This window comes from Myotis davidii, unplaced genomic scaffold, assembly GCF_000327345.1.
Source record: "Myotis davidii unplaced genomic scaffold, ASM32734v1 scaffold458, whole genome shotgun sequence".
In the NCBI taxonomy this organism is placed as follows: Eukaryota; Metazoa; Chordata; class Mammalia; order Chiroptera; family Vespertilionidae; genus Myotis; species Myotis davidii.
This window is the reverse complement of record NW_006289819.1, coordinates 2,781,995-2,798,937: the sequence shown is the minus strand read 5'-3', so window position 1 is coordinate 2,798,937 and position 16,943 is coordinate 2,781,995. Positions and strand designations below refer to the sequence as shown.

General features: G+C 55.5%; 2 protein-coding genes across 3 annotated transcripts in view; one reads left to right on the top strand and one right to left on the bottom strand.

Moving 5' to 3' along the window:
- Window positions 1-6: 6 nt before the first annotated feature.
- On the top strand, window positions 7-2,519 carry HYI (hydroxypyruvate isomerase (putative)). Of its 2 annotated transcripts, XM_006762611.2 has the most exons (8): window positions 7-47; window positions 124-235; window positions 1,259-1,373; window positions 1,573-1,651; window positions 1,747-1,796; window positions 1,891-1,960; window positions 2,104-2,238; window positions 2,361-2,519. In XM_006762611.2, the coding sequence occupies exons 2-8, from the start codon at window positions 144-146 to the stop codon at window positions 2,432-2,434; spliced, it is 615 nt and encodes a 204-aa protein (XP_006762674.1). In that variant the 5' UTR covers window positions 7-47; window positions 124-143; the 3' UTR covers window positions 2,435-2,519. The 2 variants fall into 2 exon arrangements, with proteins under 2 accessions (XP_006762674.1, XP_015418674.1); XM_015563188.1 differs by lacking the exon at window positions 124-235 and having other exon boundaries at window positions 24-106.
- SZT2 (seizure threshold 2 homolog (mouse)) overlaps window positions 2,520-16,943 on the bottom strand; it is a 55,107-nt gene continuing 40,683 nt past the window's right edge. The window contains exons 46-73 of the mRNA XM_015563205.1: window positions 16,844-16,943; window positions 16,647-16,758; window positions 15,893-16,011; window positions 15,620-15,784; window positions 15,270-15,354; window positions 14,954-15,118; window positions 14,700-14,867; window positions 14,208-14,341; window positions 13,617-13,783; window positions 13,401-13,498; window positions 13,165-13,297; window positions 12,915-13,045; window positions 12,686-12,786; window positions 12,436-12,612; window positions 11,976-12,243; window positions 11,794-11,873; window positions 11,583-11,708; window positions 11,267-11,466; window positions 9,235-9,325; window positions 8,914-8,994; window positions 8,757-8,831; window positions 6,087-6,300; window positions 5,546-5,699; window positions 5,279-5,401; window positions 4,772-5,177; window positions 4,537-4,653; window positions 3,476-3,544; window positions 2,520-3,342 (exon numbers count right to left, since the gene is read on the bottom strand). The exon at window positions 16,844-16,943 is cut by the window's right edge and continues 6 nt beyond it. Coding sequence (XP_015418691.1) covers window positions 3,199-3,342; window positions 3,476-3,544; window positions 4,537-4,653; window positions 4,772-5,177; window positions 5,279-5,401; window positions 5,546-5,699; window positions 6,087-6,300; window positions 8,757-8,831; window positions 8,914-8,994; window positions 9,235-9,325; window positions 11,267-11,466; window positions 11,583-11,708; window positions 11,794-11,873; window positions 11,976-12,243; window positions 12,436-12,612; window positions 12,686-12,786; window positions 12,915-13,045; window positions 13,165-13,297; window positions 13,401-13,498; window positions 13,617-13,783; window positions 14,208-14,341; window positions 14,700-14,867; window positions 14,954-15,118; window positions 15,270-15,354; window positions 15,620-15,784; window positions 15,893-16,011; window positions 16,647-16,758; window positions 16,844-16,943 — 4,003 coding nt within the window. The 3' untranslated portion in view covers window positions 2,520-3,198. The remainder of the gene's footprint in view (window positions 3,343-3,475; window positions 3,545-4,536; window positions 4,654-4,771; window positions 5,178-5,278; window positions 5,402-5,545; window positions 5,700-6,086; window positions 6,301-8,756; window positions 8,832-8,913; window positions 8,995-9,234; window positions 9,326-11,266; window positions 11,467-11,582; window positions 11,709-11,793; window positions 11,874-11,975; window positions 12,244-12,435; window positions 12,613-12,685; window positions 12,787-12,914; window positions 13,046-13,164; window positions 13,298-13,400; window positions 13,499-13,616; window positions 13,784-14,207; window positions 14,342-14,699; window positions 14,868-14,953; window positions 15,119-15,269; window positions 15,355-15,619; window positions 15,785-15,892; window positions 16,012-16,646; window positions 16,759-16,843) is intronic.

The window sequence follows — 16,943 nt, the reverse complement described above, 5'->3', positions numbered from 1 at the left end:
GGCGCAAGAAGCGGGGCTGCAGCTGGTGCTGATCAACACGCCTCCGGGTGCGCCGTGGGGCCCGGGCCCGGGAGGTGCGGGCCGGGCGCCTGAGCCGGGCGCTGAGGTCCGTTCTCTCCGCAGGAGACCGAGAGGAGGGGGAAATGGGGCTGGGAGCCGTTCCCGGGAGGCAGGCGGCCTTCCGCGAGGGGCTGGAGCAGGCGGTGCTGTACGCTAAGGCTCTGGGCTGTCCCAGGTATCCTGCCCTTTCCGCTTCCCCTTCTAAGACCCAAGACCCTACCGCACGTGTTTGGGGGGTGGCGGATGAGGACGCCAGGTTTTGAGAGAGGCTCAGAAGTCTGAGCGCGCTGGCGCTTCTACACTCCAGCAGTCCTGGTGCTTTGTAAATTGCCTTTCATATTTGTTGTGTGTCATTCTCAGTTGGCAACACTTTCATGCTTCTCCCCTGCTGGGATCCCATGCTGGGAGCTCAGTCCGACCCGGGAGATAGCAAAGTAAACAGAAAACGGAGGAGGGATACATTTGAGAACAGGTCAATGCGCGGAGGCGGAGGCAGTGGGAGCAGAGTAGGCACCTGTCTGGGATTAGAGGAAGCTTCCTACAGGTGTGATGTTGAACTGGGTCTTAAGGAGTGGGCATTTGCTTGATGTAGGAGCATTCCAGGCAGGGATGCTGTGGCCAGAGGCAAGAGGCGGCCTGGTGTGTACAGCAAAGTTCAAGAGGCTGGATGTGGCTGAGAAAGATCAGGTGGTGATGGGAGGTGGAAGGCTCTAAGTGGGGCTGATGAAATGTCAAATCCTGCGGGTCTAAATCGGCTGAGAAGGAACTGGCAGTAAGGGGTCGCTATTGGTGGGGAGGGGGTGGGGTCAGAAATCAGATGAGAAGCAGCTAAAAAACATGCAGGAAATAGAGACAAAGCAGCATGGAATTCTCAAGAAGGGTTTGGGTCAAAATGTCTAAAAATGAGACTCCAGCATGTTTCAGGGCTGAGAAGGGCCCCTGGAAAGGAGGCTGAAAGCACAGGAGGGGCTAAGTGAGGAACTGGACTCTGAGGCAGGAGGACTGACCCTCAGGATTGTGGGAAAAGGCTGGGCCAAAAGCCGACACAGGTGTGTCTGAGGCCTGAGCTCAGGGCCAAGTGGTATGGACCAGAGACCTTTGGGGGATGGGAGGAGGGCAGCTGGAAGAGGAGCTGAGGGAGCAAAGGCCTGCTTTGGGATGGACTCCACAGCCCCTTCCGGTCCCATTTTCCCCACAGGATTCACCTGATGGCCGGCCGAGTACCCCGGGGTGCCAACCGAGCAGCAGTCAAGGGTGAAATGGAGACAGTTTTTCTGGAGAACCTGAGGCACGCAGCCGGGGTTTTGGCTCAGGTGAGATGAGTGAAGACAGACACACATACTCACATGAATGTATCTGAGTGCAGGGAAGGGTGCACAGTGCGGAGAGCAGCCGGCATAAGGCTGGGCACTGGCTGAGGTCAGAGGGGCTGGTGAGGGGCTTGGTCAGTGACAAAGATAGAGGCCAAGCCTGTGGGGAAGAGCTCTATTCACAGATCCAACACGGTGCTAGGAGAACCTCGTGGGACTGCTGGAGCCCATTAACACCCGCATCACTGACCCCCAGTACTTCCTGGATTCGCACCAGCAGGGTAGGACCCCCACCCTGTGCCGCCTCCTGTCCCTTTGATTCTTGTGCCCTCCTCGAGTGTCATGCCCCTCCACCCCCCTCCTGGTTTCTCTCCAGCGGCAGCCATCTTACAGAAGGTCGGAAGGCCCAACCTCCAGTTACAAATGGTACGTGAAGAAAAGGAGTGCTGCTCAGGGCCCATGCTCTCCAACTGGGAAGCAGGTCATGACAGGCAGTTCTGACTGTAGTAATCTCCACCAGGACATATTCCACTGGCAGATCATGGACGGGAATCTGACAGGAAACATCCGCGAGTTCCTGCCCATCGTTGGTGAGAGGGTCCCTCCCCTTGCTCCGTCCTCATCTGCTGTGCGGCTTCCTTTGTTCTCCCACTTTTCCAATCCGCCCCCCGCCCCGCCCCACCACACCTGTCCTTCAGGCCTGAGCCTCACCTCTGCCCATATCTGTCCCTAGGGCATGTGCAGGTGGCACAGGTCCCGGGCCGGGGGGACCCTGGCAGCCCTGGAGAGCTGAACTTCTCCTATCTATTCCAACTGCTGGAAGACGAAGGCTACAACGGTTTTGTAGGCTGCGAGTACCAGCCTCAAGGTGAGGGGCGGGCTGAGGCTCCAGGCTTGGCCCTGGGAACCGGAGAACTGGGGGACGGGTATTGGACAGGAGCTGTTTTCCTCCTCATGGGTTGAGATGCTGCTGCCCCACCCTCCCCTCAGGAGACACAGTGGAGGGCTTGAGTTGGCTACGTTCCTACTGGGATAGGCGGGGCCGCTCACAGGCTGGCCAGTGAGGTCCTGCAGTCCACCCACTTGCCTCTCTGGGACAGTGAATTGAGCATCCTGAGTATCCTCTGGAATTAAAGACAAGTTTCTGAACATTTTCATACATGTATGTTATTGGGACACACAGTGTCTATAACCCTTCGCTTTCCCTGATCGCTTCCCTCCTCTTGGGAAGGGACACAGCTCACGTCTGAGTCCTCCAGTCTGCAGTGTTGCTGTGGAGAAGGGAGAGCTTTGAGTCCACCTCCTCACATACATTTGAGGCCCCAGGGGTCGGAAGCAAAGGGACTTGCTCGGGCTCAGGTGCTCCAAAGACAGCTGGGATTGGAGCCCAGGTGTCTTATCTCAATGGCAATGTCCACCAGTGATGTCTCAGTGGGCAGTGAGGACCAGAGAGCTCAAGGTGGGAGGTGGGTGACTTGGAGGCGGGATTCAGGCAGAGGAGCCCTCGGTGAGCGCTTGCCACCTGGTGTGAAGAAGTCCTGGACTCCACCAGGTGAGCAGGAAGGAGTCCCCTCTGGAAGGCCCCGGGGCCTGAGAGATGGGAACCTCAGGGAGGTGTCCTGACCTGCTAGAGCCCTGTGAATGTTTAGGGAGGGTAGTCCCTGCTGCCAGGCTGGGGTTACAGACCCCGCAGAGAGATGCACAAAGCTGTTGGTATCCCTCAGTGTCCAGGCTTGGGCTGGGGCACACAGGGCTGGTCAGTCTTGCTTCAAGTGGGTAATCTTATAGATCATGATTCGAGGAACAGTGACATTCAGCGGTCCATTCCTCAGAGGAGACGGGTCCAGAGGGTGAAACAGGCTGTGTTGATGACAGACTCAAGGTGATGGTAGGTGGAGACCAGCTGGGCAGGGGGGCTCTCGCTGTCCTGGGGCTGTACTGGGAAGGGCTCTCGGAAAACCACTGTCAGAGACTGGGGAACACAGTGGGGGTCCACTGGTGAGAGAAGGGCAGGTAGGCATCCCAACCTCAGCAGGCTCGGGTGCAGCATTTGGGGTACAGCTTCCCACCAGGCTGACACAGAGTCCCACACCCCCTGTTCTCACCGTCTTTCCCAAGTGGGAATCCAGAAACACTAGCACAAAACAGTCAGTGAACTTCTGATTTAACACAACCTGCAGCAGAAGACAAAATGAGATGGGGAGGGAGGTTCGTCTCACCTGAGGAAGCACAGACCCTCCTGAGGGCCTCCTGGACGTGGGGGGACCAGTCTGAAGAAGGGCTGCTTCCATCACCAACACCCAAGCCCACCTGCACTCACTCCGCCGTCACCTAGAACCTCACCTTCAAACGCAACCTCAGTCCTCATCCTCACTGGCCCCTGGTCAGCCTGTCCAGCTTCATCAGAGTGAAGGGGAGGGGGGCTTGACTGGGAGGTTCCTGAAGTCATCTATCTGGAGGCGCTGCACAGAGCTGGCACCGCAGCCCAACCACCACGGGGAGTTCTCTACCCTTGACAGGCCCCTCCTTACCTCCTGTGCTATCCCAGGTTTTATATCTCTCTGACTGCCCTGGACTGTCCTATCCTGTCTGTCTGTCCCTGGGCAATCTCTTCCACTCCCAGGGCTGCAGGGACCCCCTGTCCATACAGACGCTGCCCAGATCTCTCCCCTGAGTGCCAATCCCCGATGTCCCTTCAGAACACCTTGAAACTAATTTTCCCCACAGGTACCAGGTTGCAGGACCCATCACCACGAACGAACTCCTACTTTTTCTTGTGAAGTCTTCTCCTAAGTGTCCTTTCCTGGACTACTGCTCTCGTTGGCTCATCTCTAACCTTTTACTCCCCCCGTGTGTGCGCCTATCACCACAGCTCTTCTTTCCCTGGCCTCCCTGGCAGTGCTTTCAGCTTCAGTGCACACAGTTCCCTGGGGATTTGGCTGAGAGGCGGATTCTCTGTCAGGGGTGAGTGCATTTCGGAAGCTCCCAGGTGCTGCTGGTGCTGGTGTGAGGGCCACACTTTGGGGAGAATGAGACGGCTTAAAGCCCAAGAGGTCCTTTCTGGGACTGCAGCCTCTCAGACCAACCACCGATGAGGTTCAGAACTTGGCCCTGAGGATCTCGAGCCAAGGAAGGTTTGTTTTTGAGGCGGGTCAAGGAGACTTACCAGGTACTGCGTTCCCAAGTCTGGGCTCTGGAAGTGGCGGCAGCTCTGGGGAAAGCGGCTCAGGAGAACCTTGATCAGGCTCTGGTACCAGGAGACCGTCATGGACAGGAAGCAGTCCTGGGGGAGTCCACAGGCCTGGACCTGCTGTCCCAGAGCCACCCTGCACCCTCCACCCTGGCTGCCCATGGAATTCCTAACGTCCAGCCCAGCCCCTCTGGAACCCACAGTTCCTTACCAGCTGGGGGTCAATGTCCGCAATGGATTTGGCATGGACCGCCTCTAGGAGCTCCTCCAGCTCAGCCAGGGCCAAGCGCCCCCCTAGCCGCAGCCGATCAGGCCCTGGTGGCTCCAGCAAGAAGAGGCGCTTCCAGAGGGTGTCCCTGCGGCAGTGCCCTCCAGCTAGCCGTACCAGCTGAGCCAGTCGCGCCCGTGCCACGCCCACCTCTGTAGCCAGCGGAGGGAACAGAGGAGCTGGGCCAAGCACCGGACCAACCCCTGAGGCCTCCCTAGGGCTACCAGCGGAGCTCCCAGGAGCCTCTGGCTCAGGGGGAAGTCTGGGTGGCTTCCGGAACCTGCGCATGTCAGCAGTTAGTCTGGGAAAGAGCTCTCGTTGGCTGGTGAGCACCACGAAGAACTTCAGCCTGGAATGGGGAGGGGGCCAGAGTGGCGGTTACAGCAGGAAATGGAAAGGGCAGGGGGCAGGCTGGACAATGGGCACATTCAAGGTAGGGGATCTGCTGACCGCAGAACATGCCGCTCGGCCTCTCCTTGCTCCTCAAAGGGCGCAGCACAGTGACAGACAAGCAGAGACACATCAAAGTCGTCCTGATGACGAAGCCCCTCAGAGTCCAGGTAGGAGCCGGAGCTGTGGGGATGAGATGTCAGCCTGAGGTCCTAATGAAGTCAACCTCACCCCTTCTGCCCAAGAAAACACAGGTCTCCCAACTGTAAGGATGGTCCTGACCACAGCTCCACCAGAGAACATGCTGGTGTCCCCTCTCCTCCATACCTGTGCCATGCGGACACGAGGGCGTATTCATTATGTTCTGGGCCCCCTGGCCGAGCCATCCGCAATGGCTTCATGTGGTAGGAGCTAGCATGGTCAGCCACGTAGTTGTACAGCTGGTGGGCAGCAATGAGCGGTGTGGGAAGCTCCAGGGTCCCTAAGGGGCAAGTTACAGGAGACAGTGAGCCTGGGATAGACACACTGATCGAATGGGCTGGGGGATTAGGTCCTAAGGCTCTGATTGACAAGCAGACTGGCCCTGCTTTTCTGGGGAGCTCCTAAGGTCCTGTAGAACATCAAGATGGGACAAAGTGGCTCAGGACAGGCAGGGCAGGGTATACAACATAGGATCTAAACTTTGATATGAAACAGACTGTGACCAAGTTAAGACAGAGACGTGGGGGCAGGGTCCAAGCGATATGAGGCAACTAACAACATGGGATAGAAAGTCGACGTCTGGCCCTAGGAAGTGAGCCCATCAGCCCACACCTTTGTGGCCTGTTCTTTTTCAGCTTCAGGGGCTTGCCCTTGGGCACCAACCAACCTTGGTAAATGTGATTGCGACCAAAGTGGGGCCCATCAGGGTGGTGGGCCAGGAAGTGCCTCAGGAAGGTGGTGAGGTGGTAGCCGTGCCGCAGCACCAGGTGGGCGCCCAGCACGTGCTGGTGCACGAGGCGCAGGTGGAAGTCATAGCTAAACGAGTGCACGTGCATCAGGTCCCGCACCTTGTCGCACTCCTCGGTGAACAGCATGGACAGCTGGGGAGGCACGGGCTGGGTTAGGAAATGGTAGCACAGGCTGCCCAGCACATTCCCATTTCCTCCTCTTCCATGGGAGAGGACAGCTCAGGACTCACCCTATTGCCCAACGGCTCAGGGACGCCCTCCTCATTATATTCTCTTCTATACCGTATTGTAACCCTGTGGACATGAAACTGACCCTTTTGAGAGATGGGACTTTTTATTCTGAAGCCCAGAGTCTGGCACAGATTCACTGATGCAACAAATACGTGCTGAGTGCCTACCTGGTACCATTCTAGGTGCTGGGGATACATTGGCCAACAAACCCAAACCACATTTGAGTGGTGGGGAGATAATACAATAAACACTAGACAGAGAAAATGAGTACACAGTAGGTTAGAAGATGGTGTTATGGAAAATTAAGAAATAAAGCAGTTGCCATTTTAAACAAGGTGGTCAGGGTAGGCCAGGTGTGTAATTATTTACTATTCGAAAGTTTTTGCTGTCACCTTCCCATCTCTCCAGCTTTATTTTCCCATCAAAATACTCATTCTTCCCAAGTAGATCACATTCTCTCTACACTTTTGTACAGGCTGCTGTTCTCTGCCTGGATGCTGCCCTCCCTGGTCCTCAAACCTGGCTAACTTCTCTTGGATAAAGCTTTGTCTAGGACAGTAATGGTGAACCTATGACACGCATGTCAGAGGTGACACACGAACTCATTTTTTGGGTTGATTTTTCTTTGTTAAATGGCATTTAAATATATAAAATAAATATCAAAAATATACATCTTTGTTTTACTATGGTTGCAAATATCAAAAAATTCCTATATGTGACACGGCACCAGAGTTAAGTTAGGGTTTTTCAAAATGCTGACACGCCGAGCTCAAAAGGTTCGCCATCACTGAGCTAGGACATCCTGCCATGACTAGGCCAGGGTGGGCCTCCTCTAACTGACCTGTGAATGAGTGAATGAAGGGTGGTAGGGAGACTGAGCTGAGCTCCTCTTGGTGGAAATCACCATTGTGAAAGTGTTAACAACTGGATCAATGGTGCCGGAATGGCAGGATCTACATGAGCACTTCCTTGGGGGCCCTGGGCATAGGAGTTAATAGGAAAGGAGAAATGGCTGTAGAAGAAGCAATAGCCCAGGAGTCAGAGTAGCTGCACGCTGCTGGGGAAGTCACATTATCTGCTTCAGTTTCCTGTCTGCCATGGAGATGAAGTAAAGGTCTCCCTAAAGCTAGAGGCAGGGTGAACAACTTCCACAGCCAGGGAGGAGCCTCAGAGACAGTACTGCCCCCAACTAGCTCTGTACCTGGGGCAAATTAATGAACGTCCATGAGCCTCAGTTTCCTGATCTGTACCAGAGAAATAAAACTCCACTTTACTATATATACTAAGCACTTAAACAATAACAATAGTAAAGCAATTTAGAAACCCAAGTAGGGTTAGCGATTAGATATGTAGAGGCAGAGAGCCAAGCTGGATAGAGACCAGGGAGCAGGGAAGCCAGGACTTCAGAAAGCTTGAGAGTAATGAGGGGGGTGGGGGAGGGTCCTTCCCATTAATACAACAGCCCAGTGTGAAAATTCCTGCGCCCACAGCTCCCTTCTGAGCACACAGGCTCCAGGAGGTTCCTGCACAGTCGCCAGGCTTTCCTGGATCACATTAGCCTGTGATGACTGGACTGGTATCCACAGCAAGTCAAAGGCAACCACCTATGGGCTGATAGGAGCTATCCAGACAGGAGAGGAATCTGTTGTCTGTGCTGGAAGGCGACAGACTGGACCCAGGCAGATCCTGATCTCTCGGAAGCTAAATGGGAGGCACGAGGAAGGCCTGGGACTTCGCATGACATGGGCACCCTGACGAAGCTGAATCATGGAAGTACTGAGGGCTCCAGGGCCCTGACCTCACTGAACTGCTCACTCACTGAGCACTCCTGATGCTTGGCCCTCATGGGGTGCAGAGGCCCTGCCTTGAGGCAGACAGACAGGCCTGAATAGTAACTGGCGGGTATGCTGTGTGGGTGGGAACTCCAGCCCACATTCTAAGTGTTAGTGACTCTACGCTATGCAAAGGCTATTGCCAGCTCTAGATCAGGCCAGGACTGCCCATGGCACCGACCTACCCATGTGTCAGGTTAGCCACTATGCTCAAATGTCTGCACTAACCATCTACAGTTATAGATTGACACAGTGCCAGGCTGTCAGTGCCCAATGACCACGGCTAGCTCAGCCACTGTGCTGGGCTGCCTTCTGCCCTCTTGTTACAGCTGAAGACAACTCTGGACCACCTGCAGAGTCACACTGGTCGATGGTCCAGTCACCAGAAGGACCACTGACCTAGCCAGCCCACAGCACCAGATCACCCCTCAGCCAGACTGCCCAGGCATTATTCTTATTGGCCACAGCATACCAGGGATGCATGGACTATACCTGAGACCCCATATTCCCGCCCCCGCCACATACCTGAGAATTGACGGCTTGCCCCATGGGGATTCGGGAACACTCTAGGGCGAACTGTTTGACACAGAAGTAACAGCCCTGGAGAGAGGGTGAAGGTGAGGTCAGGAGGGTAGGAGACAGGTGGGTCTGGCTCTCCTCACTCAGTGCTCCCCCTGCTCACCTGGAAAGCCAGCTCCATGAGGATGATGCCTCCGGGCAGTGCCCGCTGTAGGTGGTAAGTGGTGACCGGAGAGCCAGTGCTCTGAAGAAAGAAAAACAGACGGCTTCAGGGGCAAGAGTTGGAAGTTCACCGGCTGCAGATCAGCAGGGAAGAAGTCTCAGGGGCGGGTGACTTTAATGGTGTCAGGCTGGGATCAACAACCTTAGTCATCAGCCAGGGTCACTGACCTCTGGCCTTGGGAAAATAATTCAGGCTTAGTGACACCAGTGTCTGGGACATCACTGATTTCACTATCGGGGAAGGTACGTAATGACATGTTACCTTGGGGCTCCCTTCAGTCTTGCTTTTGGGGCAGGAGAAGGAGCTCCGACCGTCTGTTCCAAGGATGGCCATGGCCCGCGGCCGGCTGGTGCTGTAGGAAAGGAAGAGGGACAAGAAGATGCCACCAGCCAGTGGGTGAAGATTACAGCTATCTGACTCAGTCCATTTTACGTGGACTTGTCTGTAGGAGAGGAGACAGCCCAGAGAGGGCCTTCCACAGTGAGGAAGTGGCAAGGCTCTCTAGTAACTGCTGCTTTAAGGGGCAGTGAGCAGTGCTCAGTGCAGAGATGGATGCCAGGCCTTTCTCTACCAGTGAGAGGATGAGGGTAGGGCCAGAGAGGCTGCTGAGAATGTGGGGAGACACCCATGAGGGCAGGGAGATCTGTTTACTGGAGGCAGCAGGGGAGGCAGGAGGGGCCAGGGGACTGTATGTGTAAGATTTCATTAGGAAAATTCAAGGAGATGCTTGAAGCCCTGGTTAGCAACTTTCCTCTGAGAGGGAAAAACAGTTCTCTCTCGACTGGGGAATGGTACGCCCAGCATTCCACAGGCCCACTGTTCTTCATTTCTCGACTCAGAGGCAAGGGGAGAAGAGAAGCAGGGACAGGACGTGAACAAGGACAAAACAGAAAGGGCCAAGGGGACCCAATTATTATACTTACGAGGTACAAACCACCAGAACTCTTGCTAGGGGTGGGGAAGGGGTGCCTAAGCCTTTGGTGAAAAGAAATGTGCCATTTCATCCATAAGAAAAAAGGGACAAGACCAGCTAGTGACTGGTGATACTTAAAGACTGGTGACAAAGAAAGGCCTGACTTTACATTTTGCTCTAGAAACATATTTTTTAAGCTAGTGTATCTTTTGTTTAAAAGGGAATTTATTGGGGGTGTGTGTGTGAGGATGCACTTGTAATACCTTAACCAATAAAGAAATTAAAGATAAAACAAATAAAAGGGAATTTAGATTTTTGATAAATTAATAGAAAGCAAACAAGTCTCTCAGAGAAGCTCCTACAGCTGGGACCTGGCCGAGGGCAGCAAGCTGAGCAGCTGCTCCTCCGGTTGTCACTGAGCCATGAGGGGCAGGGTCCTGGTGGCACAGGCCTGTCCTCTCTCTCTTCCTAAGGCCTGGAAAAGAGGGGCAGCCTGGGAGGTGGAGAGCTGGTTAGAAACACTTAGGAGTTGGAACTGGCTTTCTGGTCCAAGGTGGGATCTTGATTAAGGACACAATTATATTTATTAACTTGAAAGTGCATCAAACTTGAAGTAAGAGGAGGGAGAAAATAAACTCACAAATCCAGAGACACAAAAGTAACTGTAACATGAGCAGATCCTTTCCCATCAGCCACTGGGAAGAGGTGGGAACACAGAATCTGGAGGCTCAGATGTTGAGAAGAACAGAGAGCAGGGCCACAGAGATGGGGATTTGAGATTCAATAGAGAGGAAAAGGTGGTTGTGAACTTGTCACTGAGCTCTGGGGAGGACGGTGGTGATAGAGGAGCTGCCGACTTTCCAAGACTCTAGTAGCCAGTGAATGAACATGACCAAGAACAGGCCAGAGTGCAGTGATGCAAGCAGGTCCAGTGCAGGGGTCCTAGGTGAGAAAGACACTACCCTTGGTGAGTAAGGGACTTCCTGGGTCACGAACCAGGTAAAATCTCAGGAGAGGACAGTGGGGTGATCAGGACAGCCATCATTAAGGCCCAGGTCCAGAGGCTTAGGAGTGGTACCAGATCCATGTGCATGGCTGTACACCAGCATGTAAGCACATGAGATGTAATGTACCTGGGCATAAGCTCTGAGAGAATGTACACAGTTCTGTGAGTTCCCTGAGAGCGAGAGGTTTAAGGATGTGAGCGAGGGCTGCATGAAGATCCTCGTGTGTGTGTGCTGGCCTAGCGGGGTGAACATGCATAAGGCCCGAACTGTCCTCACGGGACCTATGTGAAGACAGGAAGGCCAGGTGGAGCCTCACCTGCAGTGGAGGAGGCGGGGAGGGGAAGGAAAGGGGGAAAGGAAGAGATGGGCTCACCTGCGGGCGGGCGAGGGGGGCCGCAGCGGCACCAGCACGAAGCCCATGCTCTGCAGGTACTGCACGTACTGCTGCAGGAAGGCCAGGCTCAGCTCCTTCAGCCAAGGCTCCTCACGCGCACCCGGCGGGGGCACATCCAAGGCCTCACAGCTTATGGGGGCCTCTCGGCTCCCAGGCCCTGCCTCAGGGCGGTGGCGCCGCTGCAGGAGTGGATATTAAGGAAGGCTCTACCCACTGTCAACCACCAGGGGTGGAGGAATGGAGGTCATTGTAAAGGGAGATCCCAGGGGAGAAATCCAGGAGTCTTGAGCCTCACCTGCCCCTCGGGGGGCCCACAGGTCTCCGGGGGCCCATGCAGCCAGGCAGCTGGGTCGAAGAGCAGGGCTGTTGCACAGTAATGCACCAGGCGGGATGACTGCTTCAGGGTCTCCAGCTCCCCGGCCTGAGGAAACGGGGTAGTGAACACTGGAGTGGTGGCCAGGGAAGGGTCAGAGGATGCTCCCGGAGGATGGGGGTCGGCCACTCACACTGATGGGCATGCTGGCGGGGGTGGAGCGCTGCTGCCAGGTTACAAACAGGTTCTCCATCTTCATCTGCCGCTCCAGCTCTGGGGATGGGAAGCATCAGTAGTGGCTGCCAGGACCTGCTGCTCCTCTCCCTCCCAGACTCCACAGTCTGCCCCTGCCCACTGTCCGCCCAGTGCCCTCACCTCTGCGCTCTGTCATCTTGATCTCCAGGAACTGTTGTCCATGGTAGGTGACGGGATCAGGGGGTCTGGGCACAGGGCCAAGTGAGGAGCTGGGGCGGGCAGCTGAGATATCCCTCAGGGCCTCATCAAAGGGGAATGTGTCCAGGGGCAGGGGGCCCCCGCCCCGAGAGGACCCACTCAGCCGGCCTTGCTCACGGCTCAGTGGGGGGCTTGCACTCCGGATGAGGGTCTCTGCTTCCACGGTCGGCAGTAGGAATGGGTTTGGCTCCTGAGAAAGATGGAGCCTCACAATGGGTGCCTGGCTTTTGTCCTCAGACCTTCTCTCCTGCCCTGGCCTCCTCTCTGTCTCTCCTTCCCCATTACCTCTGCTTTTAGTCTGTCCCCTTCCCCTGCTTCCGAGCCAGTACTTCCTTAAAACCCTGGGAGCCAGAACTAGGGGAGGGAGCGGAGCAGCAGGCACCTTTTCATCCCGCACTGGGAAGTCCAACTGGCCATAATGATGGAAGAGGCCAAGCTTCTGGCTGAGGAGGCAGAAGATGAGGTGGGCACGAGCGTTCTGCCACTGCACCAGGCGAACCAGCGCTCGGCCCAATGCTGCCCCTAGGTCTGGAGCCCAGTTGTAAGTCAGCAGCTGCAGCTGGAAGTGAGGGGTCAGGGTTAGTGAGATCACAGAACCTCTTCCCCGACCCAGCCCCTGACCCCACATCTACCTTCTTATCCACGACCTCCAGCAGCAAGAACCTCTGCCGGGGAGCATTTCGTCCAGAGCTCCCGTCGCTTCCAGGCTCGAAGCGCTGCAAGGCTTTGGGAGCTACAGGGTGGGGGAGGGTCACAATGGGGGCCTGGAGGCAGGTCCCCCTCAATCCCATCCTGTCCCCCGCAAGATCAGAGACTACCTTCCGTCACTGCAAACCCAGCTCCCCTAAGCCATGCCCTCACCCTGCTGGGTGGGTCTCCTCCACTGCGAGAAGTTCCTTCCCAGAAGCAGCAGATGCCGCTCAGCTGCAGGGCGGGGCGTTGGGCCCAGTTGTCCCAGGGAACAAGGACTGAAGATGTCTGGCTCTGAACTCCTATTGGGAGGGAGGGACGCTCAGAAGGCAGACCATCCATGGCCTCATCTCCGGCCATCACCTCCTGAGCCTAGGCCCCCAGTTCTCCTAGCTCAGCCTCTATGAGACCCCAAACTCACAAATGCTGCTCAAAGATGCGGACACTGGTGTCTCCAGCCATTGAGGTGACCAGAGTGGTGAACTCGGACAAGATGGACGAAAGAAGGAACCGGGAGACCATGTGGGTGGAGCTCCTGGACACTGAGGTGCAACCTGGATCGGGGCAAAGAAGTCCTGGTCGGTGTGTGTGTGTGCGTGTGTGTGTGTGTGTAAGGGGGGGGCAGGCTGAGGAGGGGAGTGGGGGCTGGGATCTCACCCGTCTGAACCATGAATTCCATCCAGCGCTGAGTAACCCGAGCGAACACAGGCTGCAGGGTCCCCACCTCGCCCTCCTCCAGCTGCGTGGTCCGGCGTCTGAAGACACAGCGGGAGTAAGAACTGCACACTGATACTTGATACGTATGTGTTTACATAAATCCGTTATCAACTATGATTTCACACCACACCCTCCCGACACGTCACACATACACACCTCTGTCTCTGGGCTCCAGAATCCGGGCCCGATGCCCGTTCGGTTCCACCTGGAGTTCGAACATTTTCAGTTTTGTGACGTCTCCGGCCCCGAGTGTCTTCCGGCCGATCCAGGACAATGTCATCAGTTGTTTTGGGGGAACCCAAGTCCCCAGATTCTGTTTTATTCTGGAGGCAATGCAGTGAATGAGGAGGGCTATTGGGAAGGGGAACAGGGTAGAGGATGGAATGGTAACAAGAGCCTGGAGGATTTGGAGGCTCAGGTTCAGGCCCTGGTTTCACTGCAGGCTGACTAAGCAGCCTCGGGCAAGCAACTCAACTTTCCAGCCCAGCTGTCTCACTGGTCAAAGCCCTGCTTATCCTGCAGGTTGTGAGGATAGGGTAAGAAAAGTGGAAGGGAGGGCACTTAATAAGCTGAAGCTCTCTCTGTCAGTGAGAACTTGCTACATTCTGCAAGCTCCTACCCAAGGGACAGGGTAGTTTTATGTAACAGGAGATGCGAGGCAAGGCCTGCAGGGGAGTGCAGGTAGAACTAGGAGGCAGGCAGGAAAGCAGATGCCAACTTCATCACCTCCTCCCATTCCCCCCTTACCAGCATATCCCAGAAGCTACGCCGGCCAGCTTTGCTGGGGGGAGTCACAGGCTCCCCAGGGGCAGGCCCAGGGGGAAAGGTGCTAGCTCGGCCTGCAGGGCTCTTGGTTTCCAAGGACCCACTCCTGAGACTTCCTGTGGACACCAGACAATACAAATTTTGTCACTGGCCATCAATCCCCATTCCAGAAACCCTAGCCCCAGGGTATGACAGTGACTTCACACTTTCTCTGTGGGTTAGTGAATGACAGCATATGCAACTGAGTGTGGCTGCAGATTTTGTGTGGAGTTGCTGTATTTCCCACTCTAGGCGGGTGACCCTACGCCTGGGCACATTTCTGCCAGGGACTTGCCAACGCAAGCAAGGTAAGGGACAATCAAGAATGTGTATTTCAGATGGGGCCTCTGTGACGTCTTCCTGAATCCCACCTTTGCACCCTCACCTGAAACACCATCTTGCCTGGACCTCTGAGGCTCTCTGGCCCCCACATACCTGGGGACATGTCCTCTGTGCACAGGGAGGCTGGCAGTAGCTGCAGCTCCATGACAGCATCAGCCAAGGCCTGACGAGCTGCGCCTCGGAGCTTCTCTTCCAGTTGCACGATACTGATATTCCCTTTTTCCCACACATCTAGTCGAAGCCGTGGGGCCCCACTCTGAGCTGGAGGAAAGAATGAGGGTCACTTAAGTGTGCCCCTAATTCCTACAGCATAACTGAACACCCCTCCTCTGACCAAGCTGCCCCACCTGAAGAACTGTCCGGCAGGACTGGGCAGCGAGTGACCGTGATCAGCTGCTCAAATTCCTCCTCTCGCAGTAGATCTGGGAGCCCCGGAGAAGAGGGGGGCCATGATGCCAGTGAGATGGGGGCCCCTCCCTCATCCACAAAGGATAGTGTGATGCAGGCAACTCCTGGATAGAATCCACAGGAAAACTCAGGTCTGGGACTTCCAGATACCCTTTCCTCACCTCCTCAAACCCCGCTTAGCTGCAAGGCTGGGAAAGGCCCTCGCAGCCACCACAGAAAAGGCTTTCCCACACCTGGCAGTGCCCTGTCCTGTACCTTTGCCACCGGTGCCCTGTCCACCAGGCTTGTTATACAAGTAAATGTCCAAGTCGGGGAGGCTGCCCTGTGGTGGGAGTGGATGCTGGAGAGAGAAGAGCCAGAGGACTAAGACTAGGCAAATGGACAAAAGCCATCAAGGAATGGGTGTCCACAGTGGGGAATGGGAAGCACAGGAAGACACAGGTGGAAAATAAAGGTATGTGTGGGGAAAAAAGGTGTACGCAGGCTCATGGGACAAGGTACACATGGGGCATCTGTATAAAAATTATACAGGAAGGGTATGAGTGTGGGGGATGGGAGGGTATTTGGGTGCGGGTGGGTGTTGAATGAGGTGGGTGAAACCTCACCTGGAAGTGGTTCCGGCCATTGCTGTCTGTGTACTTGGGGGAGTGCAGGAAGATCAGCAGGTTTTGCCGTAGGTACCAGGCCAAGGCCGGAAGCCAGGGCCTGCAGGAGGGGGGTAAGGCCAGATGCAACACCTCTGAGGGGAGACTTCCAGGGGGCTGGATGAACTGCAGAGAGTGGGAAGGGGAGTCAGAGCTGGGTGAAGAGGTTCTGGCCGAGACTGTCCTGGATCTGCGGCTGCCATGGAGGATGCTGGAGTCTGGGAGGGAGCTGACCTCTACATCAGCTGGCGTCAGCTTGCAGTTCCGAACAAGCATGACTGTGATGACGTCCAGAGTGGCCTCATCCAGGCGCCGCCGCAGAACCCGCACTAGCTCATCTGTGATCTCGGGACCTGGATACAGCCGTGGTGGGAAGGTGGAGACCCTGCAGAGGACCCAGCTACCCCAACCAGCCCTTAACCCCAGACCCACATTCTCCCACACACCAGAGGCAGCCAGCACTAGGTTTTAGTTCTGCCAAGCTACTCAGTGTGTGACTGTGGACAAGTGAGTTTTACCTCTCAAAGCCTCAGTGCCCTTAGCCATAAAATGGGGATAGCAACAGTATCTACCTCATATGTAACCATCTTAGCTGAAGACCTAGTACACACAGTAATTGGGCCATAAACTTTAGCTGGAAAATCCATTTGCCTAATAGACACCTCAGGCTCAACATATCTCAAATTGAACCAATCACCTTCACCCCCAACTCACCCCTGGTATCCAGCCAGTGGGGCCACTATCTACCCATAGTTACCCGGGACAGATACCTGATATCAACTTTAATGACCCCTTCCCCAAGTTGCATTTCAATCAGCTCTAGGTCCTGGCCCCTACATATCACAGCAGTCTGTCCTTTTCCACCCAGCTCCTACTCGAAGGAAGCCCAGAGCATAGCATGAGCTGGAGTAGGAAGGCTCCAAGAGAAGTCCCAGAGAATTCTGGAACCTCATCTGGCCACTCCCTACCCTCTCCCTGCAGTCCTTACCAGCCTGCCCTACACCATGCACCAGCAACTGGATATGTCTGTCCACTTGGCCCACAGGACGAGCAGCATCTGCACTGCGGCTGGAAGCCAAGTCGAGGGGAGAACGAGGACCCTGTAAGAAAACTCTGTCAGGGCCCGGCTTTAGAGAGCAAAGTCTGATGGAGAGCAGGGCCTCAGGGAGTGAAGGTGATACATGCCGAGGCTTCCTCAGAGTAGATGGGCTCCTGGCTTCGGGACAGAGCGAGGGAGGGGGGCATAGCATCGCCTTCTGGCGGCCGCTCGCTGCAGGACGTCTCC

Excerpts from the sequence above, each read along its gene's own strand:
- HYI (XM_006762611.2), top strand. The coding sequence starts at position 144 with ATGGGGCTGGGAGCCGTTCCCGGGAGGCAGGCGGCCTTCCGCGAGGGG. Across the intron at positions 1,797-1,890 it reads CCAACCTCCAGTTACAAATG|GACATATTCCACTGGCAGAT; the intron begins GTACGTGAAGAA and ends AATCTCCACCAG. Across the intron at positions 1,961-2,103 it reads CGAGTTCCTGCCCATCGTTG|GGCATGTGCAGGTGGCACAG; the intron begins GTGAGAGGGTCC and ends ATCTGTCCCTAG.